Source organism: Nothobranchius furzeri, chromosome 3 (assembly GCF_043380555.1).
Source record: "Nothobranchius furzeri strain GRZ-AD chromosome 3, NfurGRZ-RIMD1, whole genome shotgun sequence".
Classification (NCBI taxonomy): Eukaryota; Metazoa; Chordata; class Actinopteri; order Cyprinodontiformes; family Nothobranchiidae; genus Nothobranchius; species Nothobranchius furzeri.
In genome coordinates this window covers 74,149,601-74,167,264 of record NC_091743.1, presented here as the reverse complement: position 1 = coordinate 74,167,264, position 17,664 = coordinate 74,149,601, and the positions used below count along the sequence as shown (strand labels likewise).

Here is a 17,664-nt window from a genome sequence, read left to right as displayed (position 1 = left end):
GCTTCAGAAAACTTACGGATAAAAGGTTCATCGACATTTTTCTCACCACAACTGAGTCATAAAAGTGAGTGTTTTCGGTCTTGTCGTGGGGTTTTGTGACGGATTTAAAATCGTCAAAAACGTCGGATGGAGCTTGGGGGTGGCAACTGGAGTGACCTTTGACATCAATCATTTTAATACATTTTGGTATTAATGAATGCAAAATGAGAAAAGATCTTTGCATGAGAAGTTTTTGCTGAAATCAAAGGCCTCTATAAACAGGAAGTGGAATCTATCCTAAAATATTTTCATTAGAAATCATTTTAATTGCTTTTTAAACGAGTCAACGATAAACGTAAATGAAGCTTAGGCTCACGTTTACCCACTCCACGATGCAAAACCAAACGACTTCTCCTCACATGAAAGGTAAAAAACAAAAGTGCTAACGTAACTGAGAAGACTGGCAGTGAATATTTTGCAGTTTGTACAAAAAAAAAACGTTCAGATATGTTAATATTAGAGAAAACCTAACAAAGTGGTGATTACGTTTCCTCCAGAACCGATGTGCAGAAGATGAAGCTGCTTTGAAATCACATGATGAAGATTTTCTAAATGTGCTGAAAGCAGGACTTAAGAGAAGCAGGGTCACTGTGAGTTTGGTATTTACAGCAAAAGGTAAAGTTATGCAAAAGTAACAAAGATTATAATCATGAAAAGCAAACGTCTGGTTATTTTCTTATACTTTCTTGTAGTTGTACGGTTAAAACATTGACGTTTCTCTCCTTGAACACACCCAGTAGCACCTGTTCTCTCCTGTAATACTAAAGAGTTCCGCCATCTTGAATTTGTCAGAAGAAGATACTAGTGCAAATTCAGTTCTGTACTGGCAAAAGAAAAAAGAAGTGTGACAGTAATATTCCAGTATCTCACGTATGTTATTTGTCCTCACATTCAGCTGGCAGAAGCAAAAACTTGACCCCGGGTCATCTCACGCCTCTTCGTGTGGAAAACGGAGGGAAGAGAAGACGAGCGCGACTAGCTGGAAGGGACAGAGTCGGTAACGGGCCTTGCCGCGCCACGCCAGTGTCCCCTCAGTGAGGAGATGGTCTGGCCACTGAGAAGGGCTTGATTTTGAAAACACAAATGCGAAGATGGCAGGCAATCTGGTTGCAAACACTGACACAGTAACGCACCAAGTCAAACAGGGAAATGATCTGAGGAAGAAACAGAAACAGTGATTCCTTTCAGGCTGAAATCAGGAGGTGTAGAACAGGGGTGTCCAACCCCGGTCTTGGAGGGACACCATCCAGCATGTTTCAGTTGTGCCCCTGCTCAAACACCTCTGATTCACCTGTACAGCAGCTCATCTCTCTCTGGGATCAATAAAGTATCTTTGATTGATTGATCAAGCTCTGCAGAAGCCTGTAAATCACCCGCTGATAGAAATCAGGTGAGCTGAAGAAGGGAAACAACTAAAACATGCAGGACCTTTAAAGGAGCAGGAATTCCAGGCTCTGAAACATGCTGTACGGTGGCCCTTGAGGACCAGAATGAGACATTACTGCAGTAAGCTGAGGAAAAACGTGAGGAAGACAGGTGGAGTGAGGGGATGGAGAAACAGAGAGAGAGGAAAGTATTTGCTCCATTTTCAACGGACTTTATTCTGCATCTTTTCACATTTAATTATTAACTATCAAACTGTTATGGAAATGTTATGTTTTATTATTTCTTGAGACCGCTGGAGATGGGCACCAGCATCCATGGATGGATGGGTGGATGGATCATTTCTTAATCATTAATTCTATTAACTGAATGTCCTGAAAGCATTCTCTCACACACGCACGCACGCACGCACGCACGCACACACACACCTCTGTTCTTTCCTTATCTTTAGTTATAAATAGACTCTGTGAGCAGAAGCTCGGGGCAGTTTGCCCATGAGCTTCTGCCCAGATTGCAGTCTGATGGCTTTGTCTGCTTATTGTCTGTCTCCCTTTTCTCTTCGACTGCAGGAAATGGGTTTATTGATAAATAAATTGATAAAATCCCTAAAACAAATCATTCTCAACCAACAATGAAATGCTTTAGCCTAGCTACATGTGAACCGGCTTTTAGTGCATTAATCATCAAATACTTACCAGGGCTATCCAGAGCACCAGGTACTCGTCAACAAAACTATTGAAATATTGATCGAGGAACAGTAATCCTGGTCCCAGGAAGGCTAAATCATGAAGATGCATCTCACTCTTTGTCATATGTGCTACCTGTGGTGAGAGAAAACACGCTCAGCATCAAACAGAAGATGTTAAACATTTTATCTTAAAGCAGCGTCTCTCTTCACTATTAGTTATGATTTGACCTAATCTAACTTTTGATTAGTGAGCAATTCATTTCCCACCATAAATATATAGTAAGTGTTAAGTGTTGTGGCAGCACAGTGAGCTTCGTGATCCTCAGCCTGAGCCCTTGAGCCTACTAACAGGTTACACCGACTGACTCAAGTTTAAGAAGCGAACGGTTTCTGGCGAATGAAGCTGAACGAGTTAAACAGCTTTCCAGCAGCTTTTAAAACATCTATGGTCCCACTTCCCCTTTATTGAAATGTTTGTACTTTGTGGTTTTCACTAACATTAAACGTGGTGAAGGTTGAACTCAAAACTGTTTGCATCTGAACTGATTAGGAGCGTCCAGCAAACACAACAGTCGATTCTCATCTTTTAGCGTTGGTTTATGGTTGTTTTTAGAGCAGCTGGTTTGGACACAAAGTACTACAAGTAAATGGTCTGTATTTGATAAAGCACCTTTTAGAGTCCTGGAACCCCCCAAGGTGCTTTACAACACAATCAGTCACACACACATTCACACGCTGGTGGGGATGAGCTACATTGTAGCCACAGCCGCCCTGGGGCGCACTGACAAGAGGCCAGGCTGCCGTACACCGACGCCACCAGTCCCTCCAACCACCACCAGCTGGCAAGGCGGGTTAAATGTCTTGCCCAAAGACACAACGACAGAGAAAAACTGAGAGGGGCTCGAACCTGCAACCTTCCGATTATGCGGCAGGCACTTAACTCCTGTGCCACCGCCGCCCACAAGCATCACCAAAGGAGGCCATGCTGGGAATGTCAGAGGATACATGCATGGTGTGAGCACCAAATGTCAGATACGTGAAGTGGCAGAGCCCCCGTCTGTAAACGGAATATCGACTTCCCAGGATAAAAGTAAGAAGAACTTACAACTAATTTATTGGTGATTTTTGCCGATACGAAGCCGAAGGCCAGGATATAAAGACACGGATGTTTCTCGAAGAGCTGGACAGCAGACTTTTTGTATATCATCATTGCCAAAATTATAACGGAACCAATATGGAGGACTGGAGAGAGGACGCTGGTTCCCTGGAGACAAAGACAAAGGATTTCAGTGGAAACATTTAACAAAAGTCAAACATCATTAGATAAGTTTATGATCACAGTGTTCCTCCTACACATGCTGATGTGCTCAGACATGAAACACTGGACCTGCTCAGCTGTGGGGCTAGCTGGGTGATCCAGTCACAGCTGGGCAGCATTAAAAAAGGTTTCAATCAGAATCTGAACTCTGATTGGACCTCTGTGTACCATTACACCAACGGTACATTAGCCAGAAGGGTTTCAGAATTTAGAACCACTTCTAAAGGGATTCTCTGAGCTTTACCGGAGGCTGCAGAAACATCCTTCAATTCAGTTCAATTCAAAGATACTTTATTAATCCCAGAGGGAAATTAGAGTTTCAGTACACACAATTCAGAGATCAGACATACATGGGCAAGACACATGACAAGAATTGGTGACTGTTGTCATTCACAACCCTGAGTCGTGCTACCTTAATAGAGATCAGAGGGTTTATATGAGGATTGGTTCAGGTGGAGGGAAAAAAGGCACTTCAGAGTTACCCTCCACCAGGAGGGCAGCTTTGCTCTGCAATAAAACACCTCAACGCTGAGCAGAGTTCATTAGTGTCTTCAGCTCTTTGGGCAAGCTTTAACATCAGATTTCACTTTGACTTCTACCCTGTCACATCAACTTTGTGCACACCCCTCATATATTTATATTCTTCATACAAATTTCGTTGCACATGTTTAAGTTAAAATAAAGATTTTCATTCACGCGCTGGGTGACAGAACGCAGCAGCTGTAAAAACTGCTCCAGAGCCGTCCTGCTGGTTCTAGGAGGTGCCTTCACATCAAGGGTAACTCCTCAGGGCTCCTAAACTACTCAGGCTCCTCTTACAACTTTCAGATTGTGCATGTGGTGTGTGTGTGTGCGTGTGTTGAAATGTTTGTAGGACGAAACCCCCAAATGAATGTAAATTAGGCCCATCTTAAACATTACTAGAGCTGTGAAAATAAACACACAATACGTGGAAAGAATACTGAATGTTAACAATGATACTTAATTCTATCTGATGAGTCCTAGCGTGCTATGAGGAACACACATTGCATTTAATGAACATAATTCAGGTGAATAATAGTGAATTCATATCAGGGTCGACCTGGCCTAGCCCAGGTAGGGTAATTGTGTTCACACCTGGGTAATCTGTGCGTTTTGCGTGCTCTTTGGCAGTCAGCTTTGTGCAGAGCCGACCTGACACGCCCACTACCGACTGATCAGTCTGGACGCAGTGGAGTAAACATATCTGACAGCTTACTTGCATAAGCAGCAGCTTCACGCAGAACTTTTTTTTGTTACAATAGGAAACGGTTGTTAGAGCCTCCATATAGCACATGATAAATGACCAAACACAACCCCGTATTAAAGCCCTACAATGGAAAGACTGGCTAACCCCGCCCACTAGGGTGCTGATTGGCTGGTTTACCCTGATGACTCCATTATGCTGCCTGAAGCTAGTAACTGTGTACAGCCATGTGCAGTATTCGGATTACTCAGTAGGCCCATGATGAAACCATCTAGCATTAATTTAATGTCCGAGTACATCCTGGAATGTTACAGGTGTGCTTCCACATTTTCCTTAGCTTTCCTCTCATCCAACAAGGACGTCAGAAGCAGATCAGGCTAGGGTTAGCAATAGCTCAGGCTAGTGCTGTGCTACATTTAGCCTCACCACCACAAACATGTATATAGGGAGCCCAAGTCTCCTCCCTATCTGGTCGGCTCTTCTAGCCCCGTTGACTTTCAGTCATTTTTTTTCGTTCTTCTGGGGACCCATGGTCCTGAAAAAGGTGGGCGGGGCTATAAAGCCAATGCTAGAGTGGGCAATGCAGATTTAAAGTGGTGCGTCTATGTCGCTGACGTGTTAAACCAGCTTTTCTCAGAACCAACCGTTCCTCACCGGCTACTACACCGTTAATAATTTACATGGGTGGTTTTGAATAATAGGATACCTTTAATATAGTGAATAAAAAACTGTTTTCATTTGACAAGAAACGCAGAGACTTACAGCTATTGTGGATCCGTTTTTGCCCACGCCTCCAGTGAAAATAACTCTGAAGTAATTAGTGCAAGAGAAGACGGCTCCTAAAAAAGTGCAGATGGCGGGAATCATTTTCATCTGGATGTTTAGGATCGGAATCTGGGAAGTGAAACATTCACAAAGTCAACTTACAAGACAACACAAACACATTTAAACAAGCCTTGGTCTATTTAGTTTTGCTGTTTTATGCTATCAAGGTTCTTTAAGCTTTATGTTAACAACAAGAGCATCATGGGTAATGTTGGAGAATGATTAAAGCCTTCAGAGAAATTCCTTTTTTTATACCTAATACAATTATTTTGACTTAAACCATCCAAACAAACTGTTAGAGTGGCATTAAATTTAGATCGTTACATCATTCTTCTTATGTCAACCTGTAGGAATCAGAACCATTCAGAATTACCAGTGACTGCCAAAAAGCAGATCCTCCCACGGCGGCCAGCAAATACATGATTATAATGAAGATTTGCACCTCAGTCACATCAATGCTGAGTGGGAGGAGAAAGCAGACAATTTTTAGTGAGGATTAGTAAAAAATCTACCAGCACATCATCATCCCACAGCCGTCCTCCACCACACACTGTTGCACATGGAGCCGCTGGTACCACACATGCTTCATCTGTAGGTGTTTAGAGGTGCAAATAACGGATTAGGAACAACATTTTCTGTGTGACTCCATGCGGGTGGGCAGCCATTGTGGAGGCGGACAGCAGCGAGCCATGCAGGCAGCAGCCAGGAGGTTTACCATCACGTTCCACAGAGAGGGACCAGCAGCAGCGGTGAGCAGCTGCATCCCTGCTAGACAGATCTGCACCTCTGTCATATCAAATCTACACAGAACACATTCACATTTACTCCTCCTCAGCCGTTACTGTCTGATAAAACAGATCAACACTAAGGCATTCAGCCATTTTTAACCAATGACTTCAAAGTTTACAAGCATTAGACAAAAACGGTTCAGGAACAGCGGGCACTTTAATCAGGGAAGGACTTCCCTCAGAATGATCCAGATTTTAATAAACCGTTGGCTTACTGCCAAAAGAGAACCTGCTGATTTTTCTTTTTCTTCAAATTCTCAAATGCAAAAGGAGCAGCAACACAAATAATGCCAAAGTAAACAGAAAAATGTAGAATTATATTTTTATTCCACAGGTAGGCATTTTAATTTTTACTAGTGAATCAACAGGAAATCGGCATGTGACTTATTTTTCTAATTGACGGATGCTTTACACTCTTTCTGTGCGGCCCATTCTGAACTGCTGACGCGTTCTGTAAACATAGCACATAAAAATATACCTGAAATATAAATTTAACAGTGATGGACAACTACACACTGCTGGTGGAAACACACCTATCAACTATAAGGGTGGCCAATTGCAGCGCACTACGTTTCTTTTTCCATACACGTTCAGTGGAAAGGCCCAGTAAGAAGCTCACAAGGGTCATCATAAACATCTAGAACTTTCAGCTTTAATCAGAGGAAACTAAATACGTCTGATTATGTTTCACTGTGTTCAAAAAGTTGTTTTTTCTTCATAAAACCTTAAAGGTGTGGTTCACTCTTTTAACCAATATATCTGCAGCGGTCTTCAGTAGGAATGAATGCCTTTTAAGTTGTGCTCTGGGGAAACAAAGCTCTGGTGCACCTGTTTCAGGAAGTAGTTCTGCAGTGTGGTGGAGTTGCTAATGCTAACTGTTAGCTTTAACTAGCATAAACATGTTCTACTCTTCCCTGGACGCTAAACCAACAACAGGCTTCCCCGTCGTGAGTCCAGATGGGTGAGTCCATGAATGTTAAGTGACAGTGTGACGTAGATCTGTCCGGATTTTCTAATCCTAGAAATTCACCGTCTGTTTTCTATCAGAAGCTAACGCAGGAGATAGGTGTAGGAGACTATTTTCATGTTCAGCCTGCATGAAAAACTCAGAGTGACTGACTATAATCAGAAAAAAATAAATGAAATGGTTTTTTTTGTAGGTAGAAACTTTTACTCATTTTAAACTTTGATTAAATAAGTAGAGAAATCAGCATTGAACAACCTGGACAAATGAAGTGGCAAGAGAAACAAGAAGTTGCCCTTTAGTTGTGCTGACTTACATGCCAAAGCGCAGCGTTCCTGACACGTACGTTTGCCAGTGGGCACAATAGAACATGAACATCCCAGCAAAGCAGCAGAAGAACATCCAGTCTGGGTTGGTGCCCAGCTGCACAGCTATACTGGTCCCCAACACCACAAACACTGGAAAAAGAAGCACACACACAGAGAGGAGGCTTATGCCTGGTGGTTTTCTGATAACCCATTCAAGGTGGAACTGATTACATCTGTGTCCTTCAGCTTGTTAAGCCCGGACCACACTGCGTTTTACGGCTGTCCTAGACAAATCTCGTTGTGAACAGAATCGCGACAAAAACGTTGAACGTGAGGGAATCTTCACTAGCCTCCCGATTCCATTACGATTACTGGGTGAACGATTCGATATCTCGCTGCATCACAATAATTTCATTTGGGTTTGTTTCATTGATAAATAGAAGAAATGTGCTTTTTTTAAATCAAAACATTTCTGACACAACAGGCCACCCCCTAAAAGCTCTTCATTCATGTCAGTCCTTAGGACAATGTGAACGTCCAAAACATTCAAATAGATTTAATGAAGTAAAACTCATCTCAGGCTATGGGGAAAAACAGAATCTTAGAAACTACTGAAAACCTAGAGGACACGTCCAATTCTTGCTTTTAATTTATGTTATAAATCCCATAATGGGTCCATATATTAGCTTTTAATGTCAGAGCAGCTTTAGAGTCACATATTTATGCCACAGTTCAAGGGTGAAATTAAATGTTTGGCTTAGTTAGTAATTTATGCTATTACGCTGCAGCCGTCGTCAATGACCCCGCTCCCTCTCCAAGACCAGATCTCCCGACATCAAGAAATAATAATGAAATGGGTTTGGGGGCCACAAAGAGAGGGCTCGTACTTGGCCCGCCAATTGAGTATCACTGGTCTACCAGATGATGGCTCTCGTTCAATAACTACAAACCTTTCCACTAACTTTTAAACTTATCATCTCCTCATGTCCATGCCCATCGAGCTTACTGGGTTCAGGTTAGGTCTCAGGTTAGAACCTGTAATGAATCAAAAAGGACCATTTTCACCATCTAATTGACACAGTAACCTTTCATGCACACCAGGACTGCAAAGTCAAGGTTACACTAGCTGGAGGATCCAGACGCACAGATCAACCTTTTGCTCACTCATTGTTCTTCAGCACAGACATAAATAAACTGTCACGGTATCCCGCAAAAGCCTTCTCTCTCTGCGGAAAGTCAGACTGCTGGATTCCTCACTCTGAATTAAAGTTAATCCACACAAATCCTACAAGGCTTTACAACTTACAAGTTAAATAATCATATGTGATGAATGAACAAGATGTTTAAATCAAATGTTTGAATAATTTGTGCCTAAATCAATGAATTAGAAATGAATATTGTTCTTACAATGATCCATTTATATCACAAATCAGTATGTGTTTGATTTAACAAGTTCATCATTGTTACACCCATACACATCACAATAAGATACATATTAAGGTTAAAAACATCTTGTATCTGAAGGAAAGCGTGGCTTTCTGAGGGATGTTTTGTTAAAGCCTCCCAGACATGGCACATTCTGATTTGCCAGAATACGCCAGAAATCATAACAAAGTAGTTTAATAAAACAAGAATTACATCCCAAGTAATTCAGTTTCCAGCTGAGCCCCGATTCAGCCAAATCGGGAAAGAAGTCTTTTTAGAAGCAAACTCCTTTGACCTTAAGTCAAAACCTTTCTGTGACGCTGCAAGTGATTACAGACACAACAGCTTATCAGAGCTACTTCAACTCAGACGTCCACCTTGGACACCTAATCTGCAGACCCCGGGTTGCATCTCATGGCCGGGCAAGCCAAACTCAGAGGAAGCTACTAATCTCTGAGTATTGTGGTTTCGACGTCCGGTGACCTCACCACTCTGACCGCAACCCTCCGGACCGCCGGGAGCAACTTGTACCAGGGTATCGTAAGCCTGCATACTGGTGTCTGATGAGGTTTATAAACAAACAACTCTCTAGTTTATAACAAACAACAAATCCTTTTACACCCAGATTTCACATTTTCTCTCTGATACAAAGAACAGTTGCTACAACATCTAGCTTCCATCACACCACCTCTCATTATTCATATCTTGTCATGTATCATTAGTTTAGGAAAAATAATTAAATTCATTAATAAACTATATACTGACTCTGTCTGAATTAATGCGAAGTGTGTTTATGGTCCCTGAATAAGCAAAGAACCCTAGAATCTTCTGATTAAACATTCAAATATCAATCGGGTTGATATTTCATATTTGTATGGACTATCACATCTTATTGGTCATAATTAATATGTATTAATTGCTAGGGATGTAAGAAAATATCGATATGGCAATATATCGTGATATTTTTTCCAGCAATATTATATCGATATCCAAAAGCTGTGTATCGGAAATATCGATATGGCAATATATCGTGATATTTTTTCCTGCGATTATTACATCGATATTCAAAAGCCTTGTATCTAAATCTTGAAAGAATTTACATGCAAACTTTTGTGTATTTTCTTTTCGTTTTGTGCAATTTAATCGCCACCCGCTAGTTGGCAGCAGTGTGCAACAGGTTTTGTTTCCACCATTGAAATGTAAATCCCTCCATCATGGTTCAGATACCTCATGTTAAACATGTTACGTATCAGTTTGGACTGTTTATTGAACATTCTTACAATAAATTCATTAAAAAATTTGCTTGTAACGTCTGACCGAATGTATCGCAATATATCGTATCGTCTCCCCTATATTGTGATTTGTATCGTATCGCCAGAATTTCAAAAATACACATCCCTGTTAATTGCAACAACCTTCAGCGCTCAGCCCTGAAACACCACATAAAGGTGGACCAATTTTTCCTATTCAGTAAATGTGGGAACAGACACACACACACAGACACACGTCCCACTCTGACATAATAAATGTGATGCCAGTGCCACGGTAAAAAAATAAAATAAAAAAGCATTCCACTATAACCAATTATGGAGTGCTTCATTAATGACACAGAAGTGTTTATGCTCGCATCTGGATGCATCGGTTCATAAGATTATTTTCCATAACTGTTATACGAGTCTGTGATCGTCCGCTGTGTAACCGTCTCTCTCACGATCTAAGTCAGCCTCCAACAGTCTCCAAGCACTGGTTGAAAACCTAACACTCTCGTCTACAATCCACCAATGAAAATACAACAAGGGATTAACATGAACAGCTAGTGACGAGAGTGGAATTAGCAACATAAGCAACAGTGGAAGCGACTTTTCAGCATTATTGTTTTGGCTAGCTGTCGGCTTTTAGTGACGTAACATGTCCTGTTAGAGCGAGACGTTGTGCAGTCTGCCTCACTGAAATCTTGGACCGTACAGTGTGCCACTTTTTTGGAGTCCTGACAGAGTGACATGAGCGGTCTTGCACGAGAGCCAAACAACGCACACTGTGTGTTAGGGGCTGCATGACTTAATATTTTATAAGTCGACCGTCAAGTAATGAAAATCGAGTCGACTTCGACTAGTCGTTGATGACGTCATACACCTGAAGCGGGTTGGATCGCTGGAGTTTTTGACAATCATCTCTTTTAACAACGGTAGTTTCTGCTTCAGCCCTCTCCCCCCTCCCCCTGCACAGCAGCCACAAACTCAATGATGCGCCTGCAGCCTCTCAGAGTTCCTGCTGCTCTAAACATTAAAATAATTATTTCATTTTCTGTTCCTCACTTCTGATTACCTTCAATGGTGTCTGTTTGTTGCAACCACCAGGTACAAAAACTAACTTGTTTTTATTTGACTATTTTTCTGTCCTGCCTGTTTATTATCTTCCTGCATCTCTTCTCAATCCTAAAGAGAAACTGCTACCTGGGTTCATATATATTCACCTTATGAGTTACCTTTGAACTGCAGTTCTAAAAGATCTACCGACCGCAAAAACAGCGGAGTGCTCGCCGGCCGCATCAGTGAGATGCGTCACCGAGGACAAAACAGGTGATGTGCTCCGCTCCACAGCAGCGAAACGCATCAGGCACAAATAAAAGAATAACAGACAGAAAACACGAACGATCGCGTGTTAAATTTGTTTTTGAGGTGGCAACACCTGATTTGATAATGTTACTGTGGCCGTGCTCAGGACGCAGAGGTCTGGAGCGCGTTAACGATCAGAGCTTTGCATGCGCAAGCTGGTTAAGGTTAGGATGGGGTGAGGGGAAGGTTAAATTGCAAGAGGATAGAGGTCACAGTTCGGTCAATTGTCCATTTTACAGCGGGCGTCAGATACCGACGCTCTGGCACAGCGCGTTGCCTCCCGATGCGCAGGGGTTCGTCACCTGCTGTCTTTTCCGAGGACTGCATCTCGTCGGTCATTATCACGTGACAGCGACTAGTCTATGAAAGGCATAAAAAGTCACTACAGAGCAGTGAAGTCGACTAGTTGATACAACCCCTACTGTGTGGTCTGGGCTTAAGACAGAGGAGCAAAAATATTAGGTGGGTCAAGCAATGACTCCTCTGTGATCGTCTCTGTTAGCAGCTAAATGAGGAAACGATGCGTGGAAGGGAGAGTCAGCATTGTGAAACGTGCTGCTCTGACTAAAAACAAAGTTGTCACTCAGGTGATTCTACAATTAATGCAGTATTTATCAGCACACACCAGAAATGTGCCAAACTGCCTCTGCTCAGTCCATGTACATAAAGAGGAACAGTAGAAGAGGAGGAAAGTCAAACAGGAAACAGACCTACCTGTGGAGAGGGAGTCACAGCCGTGGTCAAACAGCTCACCCAGGGGGGAGCTGCTATTGGTGCGTCTGGCCTGCTTCCCATCAATGGCGTCCAGCGACTGGTAGATAAAAAGCCCCACTGCACACAGTAGGTATGCCCAGAGAGGAGCCTAGAACAACACAAGGTTTTCCTATTACAACTGAGTAAACAGATGACATAACTCATTCTGACGTTTCTAACTAAAAGTGGATGTTAAGGCTCAAGTCCGCCAAACTCAAATGTTACATAGAAGTAGCAAATCTAAAGAATACACATCCACTTTGGCTCTAGTCAGAGAAAAACCCTTACTCATAGCACTACTCTACACAAACTACAGAAAACGCTGAAGGGGACATCAAACAAGGAGCTTACTGCTTAGTGTTCATGCCTTCATGGTTTGTGTGCTTATCAAATCTATAAACATTTTTTTGTTGCATCAATGGTTTTCATCAGTACCAGAAGAACATTAATAATTTGCTGGAATTTGCACTCTTTCTGCTAACTGACCTGTTCAGAGGCAGTGGGACAGTAATAAACCAGCACGAGGGTGGTGAAGACATTGGTGGCCAAGCCAATGATGGTGATGAGGTTGGGAGCGATCCAGGAAGGGACCTGTCCCACCAACCACTCCCAGTACTTCTGCATCAGCGGCTCCAGCAGGGAGCGTCCTGCACTGCTGTATCTGCAGGGACCGATAACAGCCAGATGAAGTTTTGTTTGGAAATTAGCCTCATTTCCGTATCATGTGATCTCAGATCACTCTTAAGTTGCATCTAATAAGTTCAGCTACATACAACAGATGATACAATGTACTGCTAAATCTAAAACTCATGCTCGCAAACAATCCTTCTGAAATCCTTTCATGTTATTCCATCATTTATTTCCTTTATATAACTGAAGGCCTTTATAGATTTTATCCATCTGCTGTTTCCAGAGCTGAAGATGCACCTCTTCCACTAAAATGGCAAAAACAAAACCAGAAACCTAGATGACAAAGAAGCAGATTTTTTATTTAAACCGAACTTATTATTAGTGATGTAAGAAAATGCTGACACTAACATAACGCTAAATTTATTGCTATGATACAGAATCAATATTAAAAAGCAGGAGTATACATTTTTTATTAACATTCAAACATTTACTGTATTTCTTTTATGTGGTGCATTTCAAACACCAACTGCTAGGTGGCAGCCGTTGTTTCTGCCTTCACTATAACATTAAAACCACAGCGCTGCCATAGTGGCCGGCCACCATCTTGGATGGGTTTCTATTCACCCCCAGTGCATTCATTTCTACTGATAAAGGTGCTTACCCAACTAAAAAACACATTTTATTGAGCTTTTTCACATGGTATGCATGATAAATTATAAATATAATTAAACAAAATAAATTTAAATGAATTCAAATTAAATCCCATCTGGTAGGCTAGAAAAGACAATAGTAATACCATCCATGTGACCTATTTTCAATTGTACACTGGTTGCTGCAACCGTAGACTGCACAAAAAGGGGCATAGTTGCTCACTATGTGTTGACTTTGGAGAGAGTGAGGTCACCCAGCCAATATGATGGCAACGTCGTTACACTCTCCAGTGCCCAATGGGGAGTATACGTGTTCATCCATCCATCCATTCTCTTCCGCTTTTCCAGAGTTGGGTCGTGGGGGCAGCAGCCTAAGCAGAGAGGCCCAGACTTGCCTCTCCCCAGCCACTTGGGCCAGCTCCTTAGGGGAATACCAAGGTGTTCCCTGACCAGCTGAGAAACATATTCTCTACAGCGTATCCTGGGTCTACCTTTGGGCTCCTTCCTTTTGGACGTGCCCAGAAAACCTCACCAGGGAGGCGTCCAGAAGGCATCGCAACCAGATGCCCGAGCCACCTCAACTGGCTCTTCTCGATGTGGCGGAGCAGCGGCTCTATTCCAAGCCCCTCACGGATGATCGAGCTTCTCACCCTCTCTAAAGGACAGCCCAGACACCCTGCAGGGAAAACTCATTTCGGCCGCTAGTATTCACGATCTTGTTCTTCCAGTCTATCAAAGCCATTCAGTTATAAATGCTCTACAGGTTTTCTACATTTTAAAGTAGGTGGAGATATAATGAAAAAAAAATAATAACAGCATCCCACTACAAAAAGCAGTCGATCCAGCAGAAAACCATTACCTATGCTCCTCTAGTCTCTTGAGTTGGTGTTGAGACAGCGGAGGAGAGGGAAGCTCGATCAGCCTACGCAGAACTCCAGGGGCCATGCAGCAGGCCGCCTCCATGACCATGCCTTGACCGGGGTCCTTGTCCCGGCCAAGGCTTCGGCGAGAACGCAGCCCCGCTCCCTGCTGCTGCCCCGTGGTGCTCATGGAGCCCTACTGTGTGATGCTCGGATCCCTGATGGCTCTGCCTCTGCCACTGTCCTGCCAGGTGAGGGGGGGCTAGAGATCCACAGTGAGGTTGGATAGTTCCTTGGGATGGGAAAGAGACACTGTCCTGTCATGAAAATTGACATAAAACTTAAGACTAGAAACTAATGTTCAGGCAAATATTAGTATTTTACTCTTCAAGTGTTTTGAATGCTAATGTTTTTGGCAAGTTAAAGACTTTTAAAGAGCAGATCAGAATGGACAATTAAAAAGCAATCTGTATAGAAAAGGATGTGGTGGATTGTTATTTTTGAGAAAATCGTTTTGTCTTACGCTGTTGCTGATGTGAACGTTTCAAAATAATGCATAAGACAAATTTCCTCATAGGCCAATCACGTGTATATGAGTTCAGTCCTCAGGAAATCCCGAGGAACTCTGGCTCCAGAAGCAGCTCCAGACTTTTATACATCATAATACAAGCTTTGGGTCACAATAATGATGCATCCTAATGACAAAACAATATGTACATGAAACCCATCTAACCACTTATTAAATGATAACCTGAAGTGAAGATTAGACACTTCTCCACTATATGTTTGTGATGACATTGTAACTAAAAGCTGAGGGGAATTTCCTCTACGTTTAAATTTTACTTTACTTCCGCTAAAGCAAACCTTTATTTGAGAGTCAGCAATAGACGTTTGAACTCATTAACCTACTGTCACATGCCTCTCTGACACTGACCGGTTAAATCAGCATCAACTAAACTTATGGTAGGAAAAGGCCAACGTGTCAAACTGCGTTTGTACTTCATGTCCCAGTGACAGGAGCTGCTCAGCGAACTGAACAAACCCACGGCGGGTCACTGACTAAGCACTTTTCTGTTTCTTCTAACTATCAGAGTCACAGGAACTGCTGACAAACATTCGTCCTGCTCAAATAAACATGTTGTTCATTAGCATGCTGTTAGCTTTGCTGACAGGCTGTAGAAGTTGCAAGTAGCGAAGTCTAAATTACCAGTTTAATTAATTACAGTTCCTCACTTAAAACGGACCTATTGTTTTACAAAACATGATATATCATAATAACGGAGTTGTTGACTATCAGTTCAGCTAGCCTGACCAACCAAAACCGAACTCGGCTAACGAACGGCAAAACCGACTGACCTGCCAATTACAAAACGAGAGCCACGGACAGTCCCGAGGACAGCTAGGGTGCTTCAGTCTGACAGCGATCACGTCTCTGCGGTGGGCTTTTGATTTAATGTGAGCGCTCTGAAACGTCAAAACAGCGCTCGCAGCTGCAAGGAAATGTCCACAACCGGTATGAGTTAACAGAGCTAGCTAGTTCTCGTTAGCCACGAAGAAAGTCTCGCGATGTTACCTCGATTGGGGTAAATTACCCCGAGTTCGAACTGCAAGGCACCTGGCTACATCTTCCTTCTGATTTGTTCAAAACACGTATCAACAATAAAAAATAATGTGTCACAGTAAAAGCACTTACTTTTTTTATATAAATGTTCACGAGATGAAGTTCTTTATTTGCTCGAATGGAATTATTTTTGGCACAATTAATAGGAACAGACAGTTCAATATTCACTATTGTCTATATTAACCTGCTGCAAACTAGGGCACTATTCCTCTTTATTTCTTACATTTTTTTACGGCTAAATACAGCTGTGCACATAGGCTAGAATGTACTACTGCAGCATTATAGTAATCATGCACATTTTTGACATGCAGACAGATGGGTAAATTTCTGTTAAATTCAACATTTATCATGCAAAAAATGTCAATAAAGCCCACAAAGGTTGTGTTTAAATTTGTTGTACTTATTTTTTGCATTGTACACCGGGCTGCTTCTGCAGCTTAGTCTTAATGATATTTTAATTATCTTAATTCATCTAGAGCCTGCCATCATTCTTTAACTGTCATCCCAGCGAAACCATCCGTACAATCCAAAATGATTCCCTATCTCTGGCTCCTTCAAAGGCAGTTCGAAAAAATTTGGGTGTTGTGATTGATGACCAGCTGACCTTTAAAGATCACGTTGCCTCCGTTGCTCGTTCGTGCTGCTTTGCGCTGTATAACATACGAGAGATCAAATCGTACCTAACACAATATGCCACCCAACTCCTGGTGCAATCTACAGTCATCTCCCGCCTTGATTACTGCAATGCCCTTCTAAATGGTCTTCCAGCCTGTACTGTGAGACCTCTTCAAATGGTCCACAATGCAGCGACGCATCTGGTCTTCAATCAGCCTAAAAGAGCACATGTCACCCCTCTGTTCACTGGGCTCCATTGGCTACTGCTTGCTGCACACATCAAATTCAAATCTCTAACACTAGCATACAAAGTCCTGGATGGTGCGGCTCCCATCTACCTAAATTCTCTTGTAAAGGCTTACGTCACGGCCCGGCCTCTCTGGTCATCGAAGGATCGTCGGCTAGCAGCACCATAATCAAGACAATCCAGACTCTTCTCATGTGCCGTTCCACAGATGTGGAATGACGTACCAAACACTACCAGAACAGGGGCTTCCATGTCGATTCTCAAGAAAGTCCTGAAGACCCAGCTCTTCAGAGAGCATCTTCTGAACTAGCACCATCCCAGCACCCCTTGTTCACCTGCCTTCATGACTGATTATGCTATCTCACTGGCTGCCACCTAGGATTTACTGAATAGTGTATGCCTCAAGGGCAACCTGCTGGCTTCATTATCACCTGTAAGTCGCTTTGGACAAAAGCGTCTGCTGAATACATAAACATAAACATATTATGCTCATACTGTAAATGGAGAAGGTCAAAATCACTCATTTTAGTTCCGTGATGTTCAGCTGAGCACAAAATGTGTTTCAAAGGTTACAGATGTGAGGTGGATCTCAGGAGACAAACGTGTCATTCAGCTTTAACCGGGAAATTTAACCCTCTGGAGGCAGGTGTTGCAGATTTGCAACGTCAAAACCTACCTGGTTACTCCACGTACGTATTTCATGAGCATTT

At 42.5% G+C, this 17,664-nt stretch overlaps 1 protein-coding gene across 3 annotated transcripts; it reads right to left on the bottom strand.

Annotated features, from left to right (window-relative positions):
* Window positions 1–878: 878 nt before the first annotated feature.
* cept1b (choline/ethanolamine phosphotransferase 1b) lies at window positions 879–16,014 on the bottom strand. 3 transcript variants are annotated; one of them, XM_015958484.3, is made up of 10 exons: window positions 15,828–16,014; window positions 14,471–14,763; window positions 12,818–12,992; window positions 12,293–12,440; window positions 7,547–7,688; window positions 6,194–6,278; window positions 5,416–5,547; window positions 3,216–3,374; window positions 2,118–2,243; window positions 879–1,193 (listed from the first exon to the last, which is right to left on the bottom strand). In XM_015958484.3, exons 2-10 carry the CDS (start codon window positions 14,659–14,661, stop codon window positions 1,071–1,073), a joined length of 1,281 nt encoding a protein of 426 aa, XP_015813970.1. In that variant the 5' UTR covers window positions 14,662–14,763; window positions 15,828–16,014; the 3' UTR covers window positions 879–1,070. The 3 variants fall into 3 exon arrangements, with proteins under 3 accessions (XP_015813970.1, XP_015813968.1, XP_015813969.1); XM_015958482.3 differs by lacking the exon at window positions 6,194–6,278 and adding an exon at window positions 5,852–5,936; XM_015958483.3 differs by lacking the exon at window positions 6,194–6,278 and adding an exon at window positions 5,852–5,936 and having other exon boundaries at window positions 14,471–14,788; window positions 15,828–15,953.
* Window positions 16,015–17,664: the final 1,650 nt, after the last annotated feature.